The sequence below is a fragment of the Tympanuchus pallidicinctus genome, unplaced genomic scaffold (assembly GCF_026119805.1).
Source record: "Tympanuchus pallidicinctus isolate F22 unplaced genomic scaffold, pur_lepc_1.0 scaffold2, whole genome shotgun sequence".
NCBI classification, from domain to species: domain Eukaryota; kingdom Metazoa; phylum Chordata; class Aves; order Galliformes; family Phasianidae; genus Tympanuchus; species Tympanuchus pallidicinctus.
In genome coordinates this window covers 32,000,326-32,019,399 of record NW_026294721.1, presented here as the reverse complement: position 1 = coordinate 32,019,399, position 19,074 = coordinate 32,000,326, and the positions used below count along the sequence as shown (strand labels likewise).

Genomic DNA, 19,074 nt, shown 5'->3' with positions numbered 1-19,074 from the left:
CCAGTGCTGAAAAGCCTTCTCATTGCTATGGAAGCGTGGAACCAGATCTTGCAATTTATGTTTGAACGTCCTCAGTTTGAAGATGTTCAGATCAATTTCATGCAGTGCAACTTCATTTTTAAGTGTTTTATAGCATGGATGCTTCTAATTGGTAAACTGAATGGTTTTCCAAGCATTAAATATATGTATTTTGGGAAAAATGCAGATACCAAGTCATAGAATACTTCTGATTTTTGTTTGCAAATATACAATAGCATGTAGCTTCCAAGTTTGGTCCTGCTTTTTGGTTTATATGCAGAGAAGATTCACAGCTGTGTTTCTGGGTGATGTGTGTTTCTTTCCACTTAAAATTAATCCTTGATGTAAAGCATATGTGGGGTTTGTTTGTTTATTAATGAGTGATAGGTCATTTAAAAAGTTATATTGTTTAGGATATTTTTTTTTCATTTGAAGCAATAGTCATATAGTGTTACAGTCCAAGAGGCCACTGAAAGAATTCTGATTTTCATTTCTGTGTCTTGTAATAAACTTCCACAGCTTGCGCAGTGATAGTGACATATGCTGCATAAGCGCTGCAACATTTTTGTTTCTTTAGTAATACTATCTGTTGTGCAAAGCACCTGATTACAACTTCACAACTAGTTACAACTTTTTTTGAGAATGTTAGTGTTTGCAAAACATTTTCTGTAAGCAATCTTGATATTTCAGGTATTATTCTATTTGTCAGAGCTGATTTAGTTTTTAAATGTGTAATTTCTAGTGCCGTTTCTGGATTTCTTGCTGATTTCATGCTTCATGTGTGAATTTCCTTCAGCATTTTATCTCCTAAAACTGTAGAAGTTTCCTGTTTTTCTTGCACAGGTAACGTATATTTACTGTTCACACTGTAAAATCTGACCTTGCTTGAAAACTATTGAGGCTCCAAGGATTTTCCAAGGAAAATACTACATAAGTTACCATCATGACCATTCAATTAAGGATGACCATTGCCAATCATTTTTGCTTAATTGAAGTGCTTGTTCTTCCTCTCGTTGTCAAAAACTCCCAAGGGAAATACTGACTATTACATGTCTCCTTACAATTCAGTAATGACATAATTCTACTTTGAACTGCTAAATAGTATTTGGTGCCCATATTTCACTTCCCAAAGAGAAGTTTCCTATGAGAGAGTAAGATGAGGAGAAAGCTGTGCTCTTGGAAGCTCTGTTACAGAGATTAATTGCCCTGTAAAATGTCCTAATGAGTTGCATCTGTTAAGGCTGCTGTTACCTCAGTATTAGAAGTAAAATTGAGCTTTGCTTGTGGCTTGAATGACATAGCCATACATACACTGATTTTACATCCCCCACTGGCTCACATTTTCCAATAGGACATGTTTTGGCCTGACACTCTTGAGTAGATTTGTTTTGGTGGACGTGTTCTGGTCTGAAGCTTGAACAATAATAGAATGGAAAAATGGCAGAGACAGTTTCCTCTGAAAGGGGAGCACATTGGATCTGTGAACCTGTTAGTCTGGTGGCCAGACTCGTCCTAGCTGGTACCCGATGATTCAGTGGAAAAGGGAGGTGAAAGTAAATCATGCTGAGAACTGCTCTGCGTAACTCCTGTGAGGTGAAAATCTAGCTGCTTGCGCAAGAGATTGGGGATTGTCATACATGCTTGTAGCTAACAATTAAATGGGGGTCCTATGTATGTTGGTTCCTATATCCATCAATGTGACAGTCACCTTAGACAGGCTGACAGCATCAAACTGTTTCTGCTGTGTGAAAATGGGAAGTATGTGCTCGCTTTTTTTTCCTTTAGCTCTGTGCATGGTGCATCTTTGCTTTCACTTAGCACATGGTGCATTATCACTTACATAGAAACAGCAACCCCCTGTTTTTTAGTTTTTCAGATAAGTTCAACTGAGCTTGAAGTGAACAACTTGTTTGGTGTATGCTTTATAAAATATTGGCACTGAGGTCTGAGCTTTTTACCAGCACTCTTGTGTAAACTGAGTATACTTTGTCATTAAAACGCAATTTGCAAATGATTTCAATCTGTCACATTTGAATTCACAACAGATTTATGTGCTTTCATATTTTGGATCTTAAATGTTCATCTTAATGCCTTGCAACTAACTTCTAAGCTTATAATGGCAGCTAAGTATTTTTCTCCTATTATTTTGGCGAGCTTTAATATCCTAACTTAGTTAATTTTTACCAGCATACTGTTAAATTACCGTTGGGTTGGGAAAACAAAAAATGCTTGAGCAGCTAGTGTTGTGTGAATATATCTGAGCAGAAAACCCTCCAAAATAAAAACTAATGGTTTAGAAACCTTGAGATGGTCAGAGATTTCAGAGAGAATTTGTCAGCAGGTGAGAGCCTCCCAGCCAATGTTTGTTGTTAAACTCTGGATAATTAAGTTGGCAATTAAATGGGTTACCTGAAAGACAGTTGTTTTGAGGGACTTGCTTCTTCTGACTCATCTGTTACCTGTACTTAAGCTATGACCACTGCTATACAAGGAACATTTCAGCAGAAAGGAATGAATTGTGGCAGCTGTGTGAGCTTCAGAAAAGGGAACTTTAAACACTCACTTTTGGTGGAAAATCAGTCCAAACCAGAGTAGTTAGTTTATTGTTCGCGCAGTGTCACTTATAACTACTAAAATTTGATGTGAAAAACAGAACATAGAATACATTCTTGAAATGTATTACAGAGTTCAGAAAGCCAAAGTTAATGAACACAGTGACTTCAAAGATAACTAATGCTTCTCAATTACAAACAGATTATTTTTCCTTCACATACAAAGCCAAGTCCATGAGCAGGCTGTTTCAGTGGCACATGGAGCCACTAAATACATGTACTGTGCTAAGTGTAACATAACAGTTTTTTTAAGAACAAAAACAGGTAATCTTTCCATTCCAAGCCTTTCAGTTAGTGAAATTCATAAATGTGCCTGCTGTTGATACTGATCTTAAAGTCCTTTGGCCAAAAGTGTTGCCAGCTATCTCCTTTCCATGTTTTGGATGAAAGGTAAGAGCTCAGAAAGTTATTTGTTTTTCATTAAGATTTGTTAATCCATGAAGTATCACCCCATTAAGGTGACAGTGAAATGAACACCAAGAGAAGCGTGATTTTTGTCATACCTTCTCCTGGTATAAAAAATGAGCAATGTGTATAATGTGGCCATACACAAAGAGAGTATGTTTGTAGTATTTTTGTACCAATTACTCTTCTTGAAGAGATTGAGGGGAGCAGAAAGAGATTTTTTTTAGAGCAGAAACAAACAAAAAAAGTAGATTGTTATGCAACCGCACAAGTGAGAGGAGGTGGAATGTCAGTGCTAAAACCAATATTATATCAACTCGATGCTGTTGCTGGTTGTTTAAAAAAAAAAAAAAAAAAAGAACTTGGGAAATCGGAAATGCATTTAATGTGCTCTTAAGTGGGTACTAATCTGGTGGATTTATCTCAGTAGGGAAGATGGCTTCCTATCTTAGATATGCTTATTTTCAAACTTTAAATAACAAAAGTGCTTTGAAATAAAATACAGTTAAGTTTTAAATTTCTCTTGAGATGGAGAAAAGCTCTTTGTTTAATGAAGAGGACTTCATCTGATGTTAAAGATAATAAAGCCCGAGGCACATAGCAGGCTTCCTGGAGTAACATAATACCTTGCAGGGCTGGACCCAAACTGTTTCTGCCATAAACTAATATTCAGCAGACTCAGGCCATCTTTGATCAAGACATGAGTAAGGGAAGCTGTGACAATTTGGTTTGTTGTTTTTTTTTCTTGTCTTTTTGAAACAGAGGTGGAGAAGGTTGTAGTTTTCTGTGAGGCTCTGTCTGAAGATATAATTTCAAAGATTTTTATTTTAAACCTATACCTTTAATTTTGATCATGAATATTTTTCTTGACTTAGCTGTGTTTTTTTTCCTCTCCCCCCCACTACTTTACCATTAGTGAAAGTCTCTTATTAGAAGGAGATACTATAAGTAGCTGCTCGCTGCATGTGAGGCTTAAAGGAAGTATGGGGGTGAGCTGCAGCAATTGCAAACATTGTGTATTTACTCTTCCCTGCCCTGTTCATGAGGTAATTCACCCAAATGATTCTGTTCTTAAAAAATGCCAAGAATTCGTCTGATTCTTCCTATGACACACCAAGTTGCTGCTTTTTGCTGTTGTGTTTTTTTTCTTAAATACCACAGAAGACTTTGATCATGAGTCACTAAATCATTGTTGCTTCTTTGAATTTTTCAGGTTTTTTTTTTTTGTTTTTGTTTTTGTTTTTGTTTTAAATCTGTATGCCTGCCTATCTATGGTTGGTTTTGTTTTGTTTGTTTATTATTGCCCTTCTTGAAGGGGATACATCAGTCTTGACTGCTACCCATTTAGGTAAAATGTGGAACAGAAGATACAGTATATGCTATTAGTGGTCCAATACTATCCCCTGCTATATGTTACTGTGGTTTGCTAATGACCACACAAGGAAGCAAGAGGGGGTGGTGGGAAAGGCTCCATGGCCCAAGTTTGTGGTATGTATGGTACGCCCTCACTCCATCATCTACAGTGTTGGATGTGGAAGTGTTTCATTGTGGGATTAAGGGAACCCAAGCACTTGCAATAATTTCAAATTTGGCCAGTTCTAGAGATGCAGAAAACCTTTATGAAGGGTTTTAGTCCTGAGGACCAGCCCTAGTGGGAGCTCTCCAAAGGTTATTGTACATGTGGCTTATCACGTTTTCTCTTGGAGATAACATTAGACCCAAGAAAAGCATTTTGGTGGCTCACCTCAGTATCTTTTACTAAAAAAAGAGCATTCATATGTAATAATTTGCAGAAGCAAAGTAGCGTGAAACTACTTTTAAAGAACGTTTCTTGTAATCTGATCCAGTGCTTTCAGAACTCCTGTGCTTCAAGTAAAGAATTTAAATGTTTCCTTAACACCATTCTCATTAGATTTTCTTGCTAGTGCTGTTGGAAAAGGATGTAGGATTATCTATATAAATGGTCTCCAGTGCGATTTGCCATTCACTGCTATGGATGAAACTCTTCTTTCCACTCCTAATTTAACCTGTGCAACCTATCCAGTACCTTTTTGAATGTCAGAGACTTGTCAGCATGCATGTTATGGTATCATTAATTTATTTTAAGCTTCATTCTTAGCTATAGAGTGAAAAATTTAAGGAAACAATGTGAAGTTGGCCACAGTTTATCTTCAAGTCTTAAAATAACACAGATACCTCAGAGAGTGGCATGATCTTTAGTGACATTTTAATTCTGTTGGCACGCTTCAAAATAGCCAGCTGAGACATAATGGATAGACTTCAGTTTTGAAGCCTTGCAGTTACCATCTGAATGCCAAACTTTTGAGGAGCAAAATACTGCGTTTATATATAGATGAAACAAGCTGTAATCAGACTGGCCTCACCACGTATGCCAGTAATTGGTAACAGCTGCATTAGAACAATGCAGCTGTTAAAACTGCTCCACGCCCCTGAATACATTTATTTGTTTGGTCCAAAGATCACTCATGGGTGTATTGGTATGCTTTTCTTCAGGATATGGAGAATTACTTGGGATGCATTCATTTGAGTAAATCAGTCCTTGGTTATGTTTTAAGGGAGTGTGTGTTCGGCATAAGCAGACTCACAGAGGTTGAAAAAGTAATCCAAAGTCCTTTTCCTATAGCAAATAAATAGTATCTTCCCCTGGAGATCTTAGGCATTTGGAAATAAGCGTCGCTGTAGTAAAGTTATCCAGTGGTTATGTGTATGTTGTCCATTATACTGCTGCAAAATGTCCTCCCAGGTGTTAGCCATATCCACAAAAAGCACAGTACACCTAAAGATATATGCACTCTTCTATTTCACCTTGATCAATTTTGTTTGCATGATGTGCCTGGCCGCTTGTTACTCAGAAGCCCAAAAAGTGTCAGGCCAAACCTTGAGCTATTTTGCATGGGAGTAGGTGAAAATATTGGAAGACAAGATGCTCAGATCTGTCAAGATAAGCTGTCTCTGTCTATGTGTATCCTTTTCTGTGGAATTGATAATTTGAGCTCTACAAAGTACTTATTAGAAAGTTACGGAAGAATTGTTGGGTTTGTTTTGGTTTTGCAAATTGCCCCTCCCTTGTTTTTATGCTAAACATGGATACTGGGTTAGAGCAAGTCTGATCTCTGTGGAAAGAGTCACCATATTCAATTAAGTGAAAAAGCAAAACCCTTAAAGCTGTACATACCAGCAACTTTATCAGCAACCAGACTGAATTTTGCATGGTGCGAGGCTATGAAGCACTCAAAGATCTCTTCATAGTAATTGAATCTGAAGTGGAGGGGAGATGGTTCTTACATATATTACTGCCTGCACAAAAATTTGCCTTGATTGTGTTTTTCTCTGTCATGTTTTCTACTGGAGTTGTTCTTGGAGGAAAGCTTTAATAGCCTTGGGTCAACTGCAATAAATTGGTTTTTTTTTTTTTTTTTTCTTTTTTTTTTTCTCCACAGTAAGAAGGCCAGTAGCAAAACTATCAATGCCTTTAACCAGGAGATGTAGGGAAAGGCTGCAGCTCTGAGAAATTTCACTTTGGAAGTTGTATGTGCTCCGTGTGAACATAGAAGTGTACATCTCATTTTGTCTTCGTAACTGATTTGCAAACAACCTGATTGCATGCATCTCAAGACTTACGTGAATGTACTACCTGTACTGCTATGGGACGCTGAGCAGTAGTTCTTCCTCATCCTCCCTAATAATTCCACGTGTTAATAACAACCCATCAGAAAGTCAAGGAAGCAACAGCTTTATGCAAATGTTAGGCAAAGCTTTCTTGCTGCTGCTTTTTATTCTCCAGTGCTGGTATTAGTCAAACGCCCATTGAATTCAATAGCTTAATGAGACTGCCAGAAAGACAGCAGGTTTAAATAATGGCTGCTTGTCCCAAGTCCAAAAGTTTTCTGATCAAAAAGTTTCGAAGCACTGTTGGTTTCCTTCCCAGAACCTGAAGTAGCCTTGGGATTTGGGAGTCATTTGGCAGCCATGCGTGAACAGTGGTGCTTCCTGTGTTCCTGGCCAAGGCTAGAGAAATGGAAAAGCTTACATTTTGGAAAATGGAAACATTTCTTAAAATGCGATTCTTCTCACCTGTGAGTTTGAATAGTGTGTGAGTACATTTGGGAGTGGAACTTTTGTCATTTTTTTTCTGAGAAAATGTGAACATTTTCATACTTCATACAATATCTTGATTGTGTGATATACTTAATGACTTTTTTTTTCACTTTTTTTTGAAAATCAACTTCATCTTGTTCCTGTTATCTGAATATTAAGAGTGGGAGAAAAATAATTTCCTTGTGTTCTCTCTGAGTACAGGCACCTTGTCTGACCCAAAGACACCCCAATTTAACCTACCTTGATCTGCTCATCACTTTTTTCTTTGGTAAACATGAATTAGGTCATTGTTTAGGTGCCACAAGTGATGTTATTTGTTTTCTATTTACACTTTTTTTCCTCAAATAAAGCACTTGCCCAACAGCTGTTATTTGCCTCTGAAAAGCACATCTCTCCTACCTGCAAGGTTTATGATGCCAACTTGCAGACATTCTTTAATTATAAAAGGCTATGTGATGATCTGTCAAGGGACAGTTGTCTCTAAATGGATTAAAAGAAGATTTCATGGTTTAAAAATGGCCTCTGTCCTTTATATGCCGAAAATAGTCCAAGTTGGTTGAGATAGTGCTAAAATAAGATATAGCAAGTAAATACTTTGTTTTTTAATTTCAGATAGTAGTTTGCATCTCTTTGAATGCAGGAAGTAAAAGCTAGGGGGAAAAAAAAAAAGACAGGGTGAATATCTGAACTGATTGGTGGTGGTAGATAAACTGTTCCTGCATCTGCCCACAGGAAAAAATGAGACACTGTTTAAATAAAACCAGTCCTGTGCCATGCAAGATCATCTCTCAGCTGTTGAGAATCAAAATTGCAGTGCCCTGACTCATCAATAGGACTTTCTACTTCATTCTGGTAGACAATGTAATGAGAACAAATTGAAGATTGTATGTTTTTTTGAAAGATGGTGGTAGTATCTTGAAAGCATAACAGCTTAAGACAGATAGGATTTGTGATAATGCTGGGAAAAGCTGTCAGATTTTCAGATATATGTATTCTTCCAGGGGTCTGAAATGGAGGTAAGTTTTATTAGAGAGGCATCACTTGCACTCTTTAACAGAAAGATAAGTGGTAGCTACTGTCAAGCTACAAGCTTTCAATAGGGAGGAAAGATAGTTGCAGTGATGCAGAACTGTAGGACATAAAGAAATGAAGGTTTCTTTCTCCAGATCAATTTTTAGTTCATTTGCTTTAGTTTGTTATTCACCTGCAAAGGGGGCAAAATAAAATAAAATACAAATACTTTTTTTCCAGTACAGACAGACTCCTCAGAAAGTTTTTTTTTCCCCTTTTTCTTTTAAACTAGTGCCTTTGAAAAATTCCAGGCTATTGTAAGTAGTAAGCCATGTCTGTGGCACAGAACCACAAAACCCCATGAGGTACTAAAAACATTTATCGTGCCTGTCACAAGTTACTTACTTCTGTCTTGCCTAAGAACAGAATTAATGGTTTCAGCATGGTGAAAAGATTTCTGCAAGTTTTGTTACTGTCAGTATTTTGCATCAGTGATTAGTTACTCACAAAACAGTTAATTGCCTCATGTGTTGCATGAGTGCTTTGAATGGTATCCCCTAAGTATTTTGAGCAGTAAAAGCTGTTTTTCTAAAGCTAGGCTGTGAGAAGGGAAAACTCTTTACTGAGTCTGAGTCAGCTGGCATTGTTCATTTTTCTTTTCTTTCCCAGTTGCTGCAAGTAATGAGAAGAGTTACAACCATGTGCTTTTATGCACCTTTACTTAAACAGTGGGAGAGTTTCCATTATAATTAGTTCCTTGTTGTGTTGACTACAGGAGTTAAAGAGCAGTAGTCTTCCCAAATAGTTGATCTTTTTTGCTTAGCTTTTACGGTAGACATTTCAGCTGCAGACCTTGCTCTGGCTGATTCTCTTTGGCTTCCCTTGGAGATAGGTGTGGTGAGATCTACGGGCCAAGGCTGAGCTGAGGCCTTCCATACCCTAAAATGTAGATATGATACTTAGAGGTTTTCTTATAAGACTTCTTTTACATTAAAGCTTTTAGTAATCTAAAGCAATTAAAAAAAAAAAAAAAAAAAAAAAAAAAAAAGCTGGTTAGTCAGAATGGAACACAACTTTTCTCAAAATGATAAAACTCCATGACTGGTGATGTTAAATATATTTAACGTATGAACAATACATGGAAGTGATAAAAGTCAAGAAAAACAAAGACAGAAGGTAGGTGCAAGGTGGAGAATCAGCTACTGACAACTGCATGCTTATTAAACTCATCCTGCAATGAATCTACAGAGTGTCTGTAGGGCTTCAGCTCTGCTTTCTCTGCAGCTGATACCTCCCACTCACCCCAGGTGTGTGGTGCAGAGGGACAGGAGAGAGGAAGCTGGGTGGTGCTCCTTTTAGGGACAGCCTGGATGTCTTGCGCATCTTTATTGGTAATTTCTGCTGTATCTGTCTTTTCTGGACTAGTCCCAGGCTCAGTAGCATTCTGCCAACCATACAATTGCAGAAGGCTCTTTGTATATCCACATGGTTGAGATGATCTGCAGTTCCAACACTATCACTGATGGTAAAATAGAGATTTTAGTGCAGAGCTAAACTGACTCAAATTCAGAACCTGTAGCATTCCAGTATGATCACTGAGTCAACAAGAAACAGGAGGCATGAGTATAGATTGAAGACATCTGGGAGACATTGCAGGGGACTGTGTGAGTGATGCTGCTTCCTGCTCTGGTGGCACAGTGGAGGACATGGCTCCTCTTTGTTACAGCTGCCTGACATCTCAGACATTGAGCTTTCATCCTATTAAGTGTGCTTCCATAACGTTTCACTCCAAGTTTGTCACAAACCTAATGGGTGACCTGCTTTTTAGAGAAGAATTTAATTTCTCTAGGATAGAAGATGTAGTAGACTAATGGCTCTCTAAGTTGCCAGATTCTTCAGTTGAGAGATAAAACTTGAAATAAATGTTCCTTCCCAAACATACACTTATTAAGAAAAAAAGATTTTTTTAAAAAAACACAACAACAACATAATAATGTTATATTGAGGATTGAATAGCTGTTTGTCATGAATTTTCTAATTTAAAAAAAAAAAGCCCTTATACTTTCAAGTTTATTTAAACTGCATTTTGTACAAAGGAGATAATTCAAATATTAGTCACCATATCATGTAAGGCACTAGAAAAAAAATACTAGGTTGTAGTGTCAAATCTCCTAAATTACAACCAGGATTTGATGACAGACTGAAGTCAACATGAAGTCAAGCAGCTTTGGAGGAAGAAGATGATCTGTGAGTTGTCTGTATCTATGCTTTTCATTAAGCTGGCTATTTTTGAAATATAGCTTGCTGTGTTAGAGTTAAGATCTATGAAGTTCTTCTTAAGAAAACTAGAAGTTGAGGTATAGCTGCTTGAAGGCTTTTTATTCCATCTTGATACTTGCGCTGAACTGTCATGTGGATAACATTACTTGACCAGGCAGCTTTAGAAACTCTAAATAAGATACAAATAGTAAATAGTTACAACAAGATGTAACGGATAGAAATAATCACTGTTGCTGAAGGGAATGCATGGGCAAGTCTAATAGACAAGATATTATTTTTCCATTGTTTGTGAGTAGCAAAGCTGTGGCAAGGAGAGATTCTTGCCTCCTGAAGTAGATGTCAGAACTTGGACACTCTGAGTTGTATGCGGATGTAACACAAAGGCCGTAGTTGGTAGCAGGGGAACTTTTCCTGTCTCAGTTCTGGTCATGGAATCATAAGTAGGTATGGACAAATATACTCCTCCTGGTCCATTCCTGATCATATGCATGGTACCTGAAGGTTTTTAAACTTCTACTTCTAAAAAGTACTTGTGAATCTCTGTCAGTCAGAAGGTAAGTGAGATGTATTTCACAGCATTTCTTCCTTAGCTTTTAGTTTGGTTTTGGCTTTGTCTTAATAAAATAAAATATTATCTGAGTGCACTTAAATTTTCTTTACAAATGTATTTGGTAGGGCTGCCACAGACCACAGGAATGAGACTATGAGCAGTGGTTGCCTTTGGGAGGTCTTGAAAACAACTAATCCTTTGTGGGCTGGAATACCGAAGCAAAGGGCAATTTCTTCCTCTCCTAAAATGTCAGCACTGTTTATTTTAACACGTAATAATGAAATCCCAAACCTTATTTAAATTTCAAGGATCTACATTTGGCTTGGCCAACTATCAAATGAGCAGTAAAACAAGGACATAATTTTTCTTTCTTTTACCTGACTTCATTTTATCTTCATCTGAAGTGCTGGGAGGGCTCACAGTGTGTGGATATAAAGGTATTACATAGTATATGCCAGATGCAAAATGCTGACATGCACATTATATTAAATCTCCCCCTTTAAACTTAATGAAAACAGAATATGTGTTGAATGACTTATAAGCTAATGTTCCTAGGCTACGTGTAAGAAAGCACTGTTTCAGAGATGACAAATATTATCTTGATGTACTAACCTACGAAGGAATAAATGCCAATCTTCTAGGAGTATTCCATTGGATATAGCTCAGCAAAGATGGGATGCCTTAAGCTCTAAATGAAAACTCTTTCAAAGTTGGGTTTAAAGATGCTAGTTGTTTATAAATAAGTAAATAAAATCACCCATCTGGCTGAACAGCTCTTTTCTGGCATTTCAGATGCAAACTGAGTATCCACAGAAACTTCATTAGAAGCACACTGGAGTTTGTGTTTTAACATTTAAGTTTGAAAGATCCTGGAAGCAAGATTTACTGACTGATTTTATAGGGCAAGAGAAGAAATATGTATTTTTAATGTAATAATTAGCTTGTAATGTAAGAATGTGACATTAGCACTAAGACTTACTATATATGGTGTCTGAATTGCCACTATTTTTGTAAAAAGCAGATGGGCATCCAATCTTCATCCTTTCATATTTGTTATGATTTCACCTGTTGAGCTAAGTGAAAACTAGCATACTGAACTAGAACGAAAAGAATGACTTAGGGGAGAGAGAAAGTGATATAGCCATTACAGCAGCCTGTTAATGTACTGCCAGGCATGATGGCCAAAGTATAGGTTTGAAAACATTGCAGTGTTTCTTAAAAAGGAGTAAAAAATGTCATCTCCCTTTTACAGTGACTGTAGTGCTTTCCAGTTCTCATCTAGCTCTGCTTAATGATAATTTTTCTGCCTTGTCTTCTTCATGTATGGGGATGTGCACAGGGCTGCTGTTGCTGGGCTGCAAATATTTGTCCCAGCAATGTCTCTGAAATGCCAGCATGCCAACTTGTGCCACCTGGCACAGTGTGTGCAATCCTACAAGTTGTGGGAAGTGCAGTTGCATGTTATTTTCCTTCCTGGCAGATGACTGAAATTATTTACATAAGGCAACCATTTCTGATATATTCTGCATATACTGCAACAAGAAGCAAGCTTGAAAATGCTCTTCTGTTCTTGCAATGCAGAGGTGGTAGAAATTGAATTGTCTGCAATAGGGAAAGGGCTTTGCACTAAGGGAAAAATATATTTGGATTATTCTTTTTTTTCTTTCTTTAAATTATATCTGCATTTGTTTTTATTCAGATAACCCCTAGTAAAAGTCATAATTTAGTATTTACAATGCTAAGTATTTTCTGCTTGTCATTTTCTTGTTTTCATGCAGGCTAGCTAATTTATGAAAAGCAAATGCATTTAGCTTTCTGCCCTGTCAACTGATATCTAGAAATATATGAGTCAAAAACATTAGCAAAACAGAACTGCGGACTACAATGGCAAAACCATTAAAAGCTGAGGTTTTCAGCAAGAAGCTCTGAGCATTGACTTTTCAGGGATGTTGTATCTGCTGCCAGAATCTGTCCTGACTGTACAGCTAGGGAACAGGAGTTCTTTTCTCAAAATGAGAGGGGAAAAAAAATCAATCTTCCTTCCTCCTATTAGAATTTTTCACTTCAGACCAACAAATCCAATTTTGCAGAAATTGACTTCACTTTACTAATTAAAATTTTGCAACCTCTCACTGCTGTATCTGAGACTAAAATTCATAAGCAATCTTTTAAATTCCAGAGTTAAAAAAAAAAAAAAAAGCCAAAAACACAGTACCTGTATGAATGCTGGTGTTGTGTACAGTTACCTCCTTGAGGTTTACCTTAAAGGAGTGATGGGACCTTAATGGAATTGAGGAGAAATACTCTGAAAGGTATCTTTTGGTTTACCAGATTTACTAGCTGGGTGTTGGGGCCTCTGAAAAATTTTGTTTTGCCTTAAATTTAATTCTTTAACACTCATCAGTGAGATTATGGTGTTTATATTGATGACTGATTTTTAGAGATGTTATACCAAGTTGTACAGCTCAAAGCATTACTTGGGGGTTTCCAAGTGTTAGTAATTTTGAAAGGATTTGGTTGTATTATGTCTTCCCAATGGGTGAAATACTTGGAAGAGTGAATTAATAAAAGGAGAATTTAAAGAATGAATGTTTTTTGCTGGGCGCGTTACTTACAGTGATGAGCAAACTAATTCATTTTCCTAATAAGGCTGAGCTGGAAGTTGAATGTTGGAAATACATTAAATGTCACAAAAGTATTCATTGGAGAGAAAAAGCTTGTAGGATGTTGGGAAAGTAAATTTGAACATGTTTTTCTGGTTGAAATGAACTATTTATGCAGACTAAGTATAGCCCTTTTATTGAAAGAACAAACAATTTTGATGGAGAAGTGCAAAAATATTGTGCACTTTCATTTTCAGTGTCCCAGCTGTCACTAACTGATGAATGTTGCCTGTATTTCCATTGTCTAAAATAATTTATAAGAAGCTTAACAATGCAGTCTGGAACTCAATCCAGCAACCATTAGTGAAGGTCTTTTGTGGTTTTTGTGCACTGTTTATAATAAGCATTTATTGCTGAGCTTTTGTGTCTGTTTTGTTTGTACATAACCAGAATTTTACATGAACTAATATACTGAATTGCCATCTTTAAATCGTTCAGAAAATACCCTGCTGTTCTACTTTTCTAATGAGTATTAACATACAAGAATGTCATCTTATTCTGGAAGCCTGCATCGTCAGGTATTAATACACTCTGTTTAATTAAACTAGCATGAAATTGCTAGGTGAAAAGCTAGGTTTTAACAGCTAAGAAAATGATCAAGAATGTGAAGTTAAAATGTTTCATTTTACTCTGCAGATTTCTTAATATCTGTCTTTATTTCCAAGGACAGCAATCAAGATGTAATCCCTGAAGCAGTTAGTTTCTTAAATGTATTGGACATGTTTTGCTCTTCAGTTTGAACTGTGCATTTCCTCTTGTACTGTCTTGTCTAACCACTGTACATTTTTCACATTCAGATCCTGGTGGCTCAGTTTGCTGGATGAGCATTTTCTTTATGCTGTACTGGATAAATAAAAGATTTTAGTCTGACAGTGGTCTGAATTTGACATGGCCAAGTGTTTGAAGTATGTCTGGGACACAGACTTATGTCCTTGTTTCAAGTATGTTTGGGGGAAATTAAAGTTGTTGTGCTGTCTGCTGTCTGATTCCAGTAATAAAAGAACATTGGGAACAGTGTAGTTATCAAAACTTTTTTTTAATGCATTTTTTTTTCTTCTTGGTGGATGAATTTTGAAGAGTAGAAGCAGGGATTGAAATTTTGCTAAATGCTATGATGAATTCAAAGCAAACTTGTGCTGCAAACTGGAATTTATTTATTTTTAAAACAACCAAGAAAAAGATGCATTTCGCTTATAGATCGGAACTGCAGGATCGAGCATAAGCAAGGAGAAACTTTTCTTCTCAGCTCTGAAATAAGGAGTTGATTTGAGTAGTGAATATCTTACTACTCCTAAGCGTTAGGCTAGTTTAATCCATATTTTAAAAGTTCCAAGTTTATTAACAAATGCATACCTAAAACATAGAACAAGATGCATATTTCCTGCTAACTCTAGTCTTTAAAACGAAAAGGCTTCCATATGTGTTGTTACATTTAGGTTGCTTTTGTTGCTGCAAATTGACAACTCTGCAATTAAGAGTGATTAATGATGCACCCTGGTGCTTTGGAGGGCTGGAGGCCAGAATTCTCATAGGCTGGAAACTCTGTGGGAAACAGGAGAACAGAGCTCTTCTTCAGAGTGGGGAAATCCCTCTCTCTGAGAATTATTGTTGATGTGGGCATGATGTGTGTCAGCTGTGATGCACAAATGATGAAGGCAAAGTGCAGAAGATGATGATCTTGCACTCTGTAGTTGCGCTTTGTTTTTTCCTGCTTGTTATTGTTTTATCACTTTTTCAGCTTGTTTGCCAATGTAGCATGTGAATTATATGCATCTCCCTTTTTTATAAGTGAGTTCCTGAACCTGAATGGCTGAAAGGCTGTTGTTGAAATTGGATGAGCACTGAGGACTAGATGGCTTAAAGGGAAGGAGTAAACTTTTTAAACAATTAAAAAAGAAAAAAGATATTTGTTAAGAGTTGAGAAGACTTCAGTTAAGCAGACTGGGTATGTCTACTTCAAATCTGTCTCATACAATAAAGGTGTTTAATGAAAATGTATTCTCTGCTGATCTCAAAATAAACAAGCCTTTTTATTCTTTTTTTTTTTTCTTTTTTTTTGCCTCAGCAGCAAAGTATCTTTCAGAAATGTTAATCCAGCTTCAGTTCTGCGAGCACCTGCTTAGAAGGTTCTTAGGAAGTCAAAGTTGTGCAATTTTTAGGCAGGATATAACAACTCTTCTTCAGTCATTCAGGGATCCAGCTTTTCTGAGCAGCTACCAAATATGGCCGGAAGTGTTTTGAAATGTGTCAGGAAGCCACTTTTCTACCAAAACATCAACAGAAAGCTGAAGTATATCAGCAGTGATGTTATCAGACAAAATGTCAGTGGGTTGAACTTTTTCTTGATTTGATTGTCTTTGTGAAATTGTAGAGTATTAGTGTATTTTTGCACACGTGTACTTGCAAATCTAAAAAAAAATACAAAAACAAATGAGATTCTTTTACTGTCCTGTGTTACCAGTTCAGAACTTGTCATTTCTTTATCTTCATCCTTTCTGTTACAATATTTCCTTTGCTTCCTACCACCCCGTGGTAGTTTCAATGCACTCATTGTTTTGAAAGGCTTTTTTTTTTTTTTTTTTTTTTTTTTTTTTTTTTTTCTATCTGCTGTGGAATTCAAATGACATTAACCTCATCTTTGAAGACCGAGTACCAAAAGTGGCACGCTGTATTTTTTTAATTTAAGTCATTCAGAAGGATTGTTGTTGTTTTAAAAGGAAGCTTTCCATTTTAAGCCTAGATAAGGGTTATGAACTTGAGAATGCAACTTATCTGACCAGAACTTTTGAGTTACACGATGTGTCCTCTTATGAAAGGAAGGAAAACAACAACCAAATTTCAACTAATGTCTCCTTTCTGGTGATATGATGTTATGAATTTCTAAGTGAAATAGCACTTGGTGATGCCTGCCAGAGTTCCTAACTTTGCGTCTGGATTAGTTCATCCAGTTTGTTTTTCCTTCTGCCCTGTATTTACCAGATATATAACTTGAATACTTCTTGTTTCCTTTAAAGGAAACAAAATGGTACAATTTATAAATCTGTGGGCATATGTGGTGAGTTGGGAAAGGGAAATACTTAAATATTGAAGCCTTTGTTTTTGTAATTATGTATGTTTTTTTTCTCTTCCAGAGTGGCTTCTGCAACAAAACCTGATCTTATTCATGTACCAAAGGTATGTTCATCATCACAACCAAGAAATGTAGTGTGTAGCACTAACTGTTACCCATCTGTTAAATAGTACAGCACGCTTTATTTCCACATCTTTTTTCTCTCCAAAAAGAATCGAGAAACCTGGTAAATGAGCATCCATAAACAAACAAACAAATAAATAAAATGTTATCTTCTAGCTTTTAGAACTTTTTTGAAAGATAATGCTGAATTTTTGTCTATATCCTGAAGGGAGAAACTCTTTTTCATTTTCATCTGCCATTGCTCTAAAAGCAATGACTTTATAGAAAGAGGGAAAAAAAGAACAAACTGTTGCTTTCTTGCATCCCTGACCCTGGGATAACCACAGTTTTCTTTTCCCACATGACTGTAGTGTATCAAGTGTTATCAGTCTTATATTTTTCCCATCTGGAAGCTATAACCCGTGTTGACTTTGGGTTATGTATCTGTGACCCAACCACTCATGTGGCACCTGGTCCTGGAGTCTCAAGTAAGGACAGGAGTGGGTCTGAACTTTGGCTGGAGAAACTTTCGTCCTTGTAGTCAGCAGAGTGCAACTAGAAAAGCCAACTTGGTTCTAAAGCACTGGCCTCTGACAAATGAGCTTCAGGGCCCTGGTTCCTCCCTTCAGGCCCTTATCAACAGATCAATGTATACCGTGTGTTCATATGCACGCACATGATCCTAGCTTATGAGGAATGTGCGTTTCTCAAACTGGATTTGGAAGTGGAATGTGGATTTCTAAAAACACTAATATTTTCCACATGAATTATCCATTGGGTTTTGCAGTGGAGCAGTGCTTAACTTTGTCTTGAATTTGATTTGTGTAGTGTCTGTTTTGGATGCAGTGAGAAAATTAAGCATCGTGTTCTTTGATTTTTGACCATGCACGCACAGATCATTCCCTTTCTTAAATGCATGGCTCACTTTTTCCACAGATTTCTTGACTGCACTCTCACTTGCTTCTATGATGCTCATACCTCTTCTTTGCTAGGCAGGTTATCTCCCTCAGCAGCACTGAAAATACCTGCTGAGGAATGTGCATGTGGTTGGTGTGGTTTTGTGTGTTTTTTTTTTTTTTTTTTTATCTTGCATAGGGAGAACCTAAAGAAGTAGTTAAGCCTGTGCCTGTTGCCTCTGCTGCTGCATCCAAAGTCACTGCCATGGCCAGTGTGGCTTACAATAAGACCCCGAGGCCATTCGGAGCTGTGGCCTCCTCAAAAGTCACCTCCATCCCGTCACCGTCCTCTGCCTTCACCCCAGCCCAGGCAGCACCCATGCTCCCCACCCCGGCCCCATTTGCTGCACCAGGACTGCATGTTAACGCCAAGCCTAATGCTGATGGGCGGCCGCCCACGCCGAGCACTGCTAAACCTGCCGTTAATGTCCCACGGCAGCCTGCCACGCACAATGCCGCCCCAGGCGGCCATGTCGGCGACAACACCCAGGAGCTAGCGGAGGGGCTGCGACGAGGATTCAGAGAGAACCAGGGTGACAATAAACAGCAAAATGGGTAGGTGGGATTTTTTTTTGCTGTGAGGGTCTCTTCCTCGCAGGAAAAAAGCTGAGCTTGTTCAAGTGCCAAGTAAAACACATCTGAGGTGTGCTGTCCAATTACCAGAAGCAAATTTCCGAGGAATTAGTGTGCCTTCAGAAAGGGGTGCCTTTGAAGGGCTGAGTCTGTGAGGATTTAATTCTGAAAATATGTCCATTTGTAGTGTCACACCTAAATTGCAGCAGACCACACCAAAATTTGTTGTATCATGATGTGTTTTCAGACCGTGCAACAAGCCCAGCATTCATTTGGACACCTGTCTCACTGTTTATGTTGGGTCCCAATGCAGAGGTTAAAAGCAGCAGGCACTTGAAGGTGCAGAGCCGCCTGGCAAGAAGGACTGTTGACCTTCAGCATTGATTGTGATGACTGTCTTCTTGCTTTTTGACTTTTCTTGACTTATCTTCAATTTCATGAACATGAAGCCTAAAACTTAGTATTTCCCATTCCTCGAAGGGAAAGGGCGAGGCCTGATGCACATCTCATCCAATCTCCTCTCGGCCTGAGTATATGAGGAAATCTGCAGAAAAGTAGCCATCCATATCAGCTAAAATAAAAGATCACAGTTTCAAGTAATTATCTCCTGGAAAGGAAAACTTAGGCGCCTATTCCCCTAAAATTGCAGTACAAATATTTTCCATATGCATATTTATATAATGCTGCCCATATGGATTTTATATTACTCTGTTGT

General features: G+C 37.5%; 1 protein-coding gene across 12 annotated transcripts in view; it reads left to right on the top strand.

Annotated features, from left to right (window-relative positions):
• Positions 1-19,074, top strand: part of PDLIM5 (PDZ and LIM domain 5) — a 116,541-nt gene that overhangs the window by 44,809 nt on the left and 52,658 nt on the right. For 6 of the 12 annotated variants that reach the window (XM_052682120.1, XM_052682115.1, XM_052682118.1 and 3 more), the window contains 2 exons: positions 16,790-16,832; positions 18,226-18,341. In XM_052682120.1, the coding sequence (XP_052538080.1) occupies positions 16,790-16,832; positions 18,226-18,341 (159 nt within the window). Of the gene's footprint in view, positions 1-16,789; positions 16,833-17,925; positions 18,342-19,074 lie in introns of all 12 variants that reach the window. The other 6 variants (XM_052682119.1, XM_052682110.1, XM_052682111.1 and 3 more) reach the window with 1 other exon arrangement.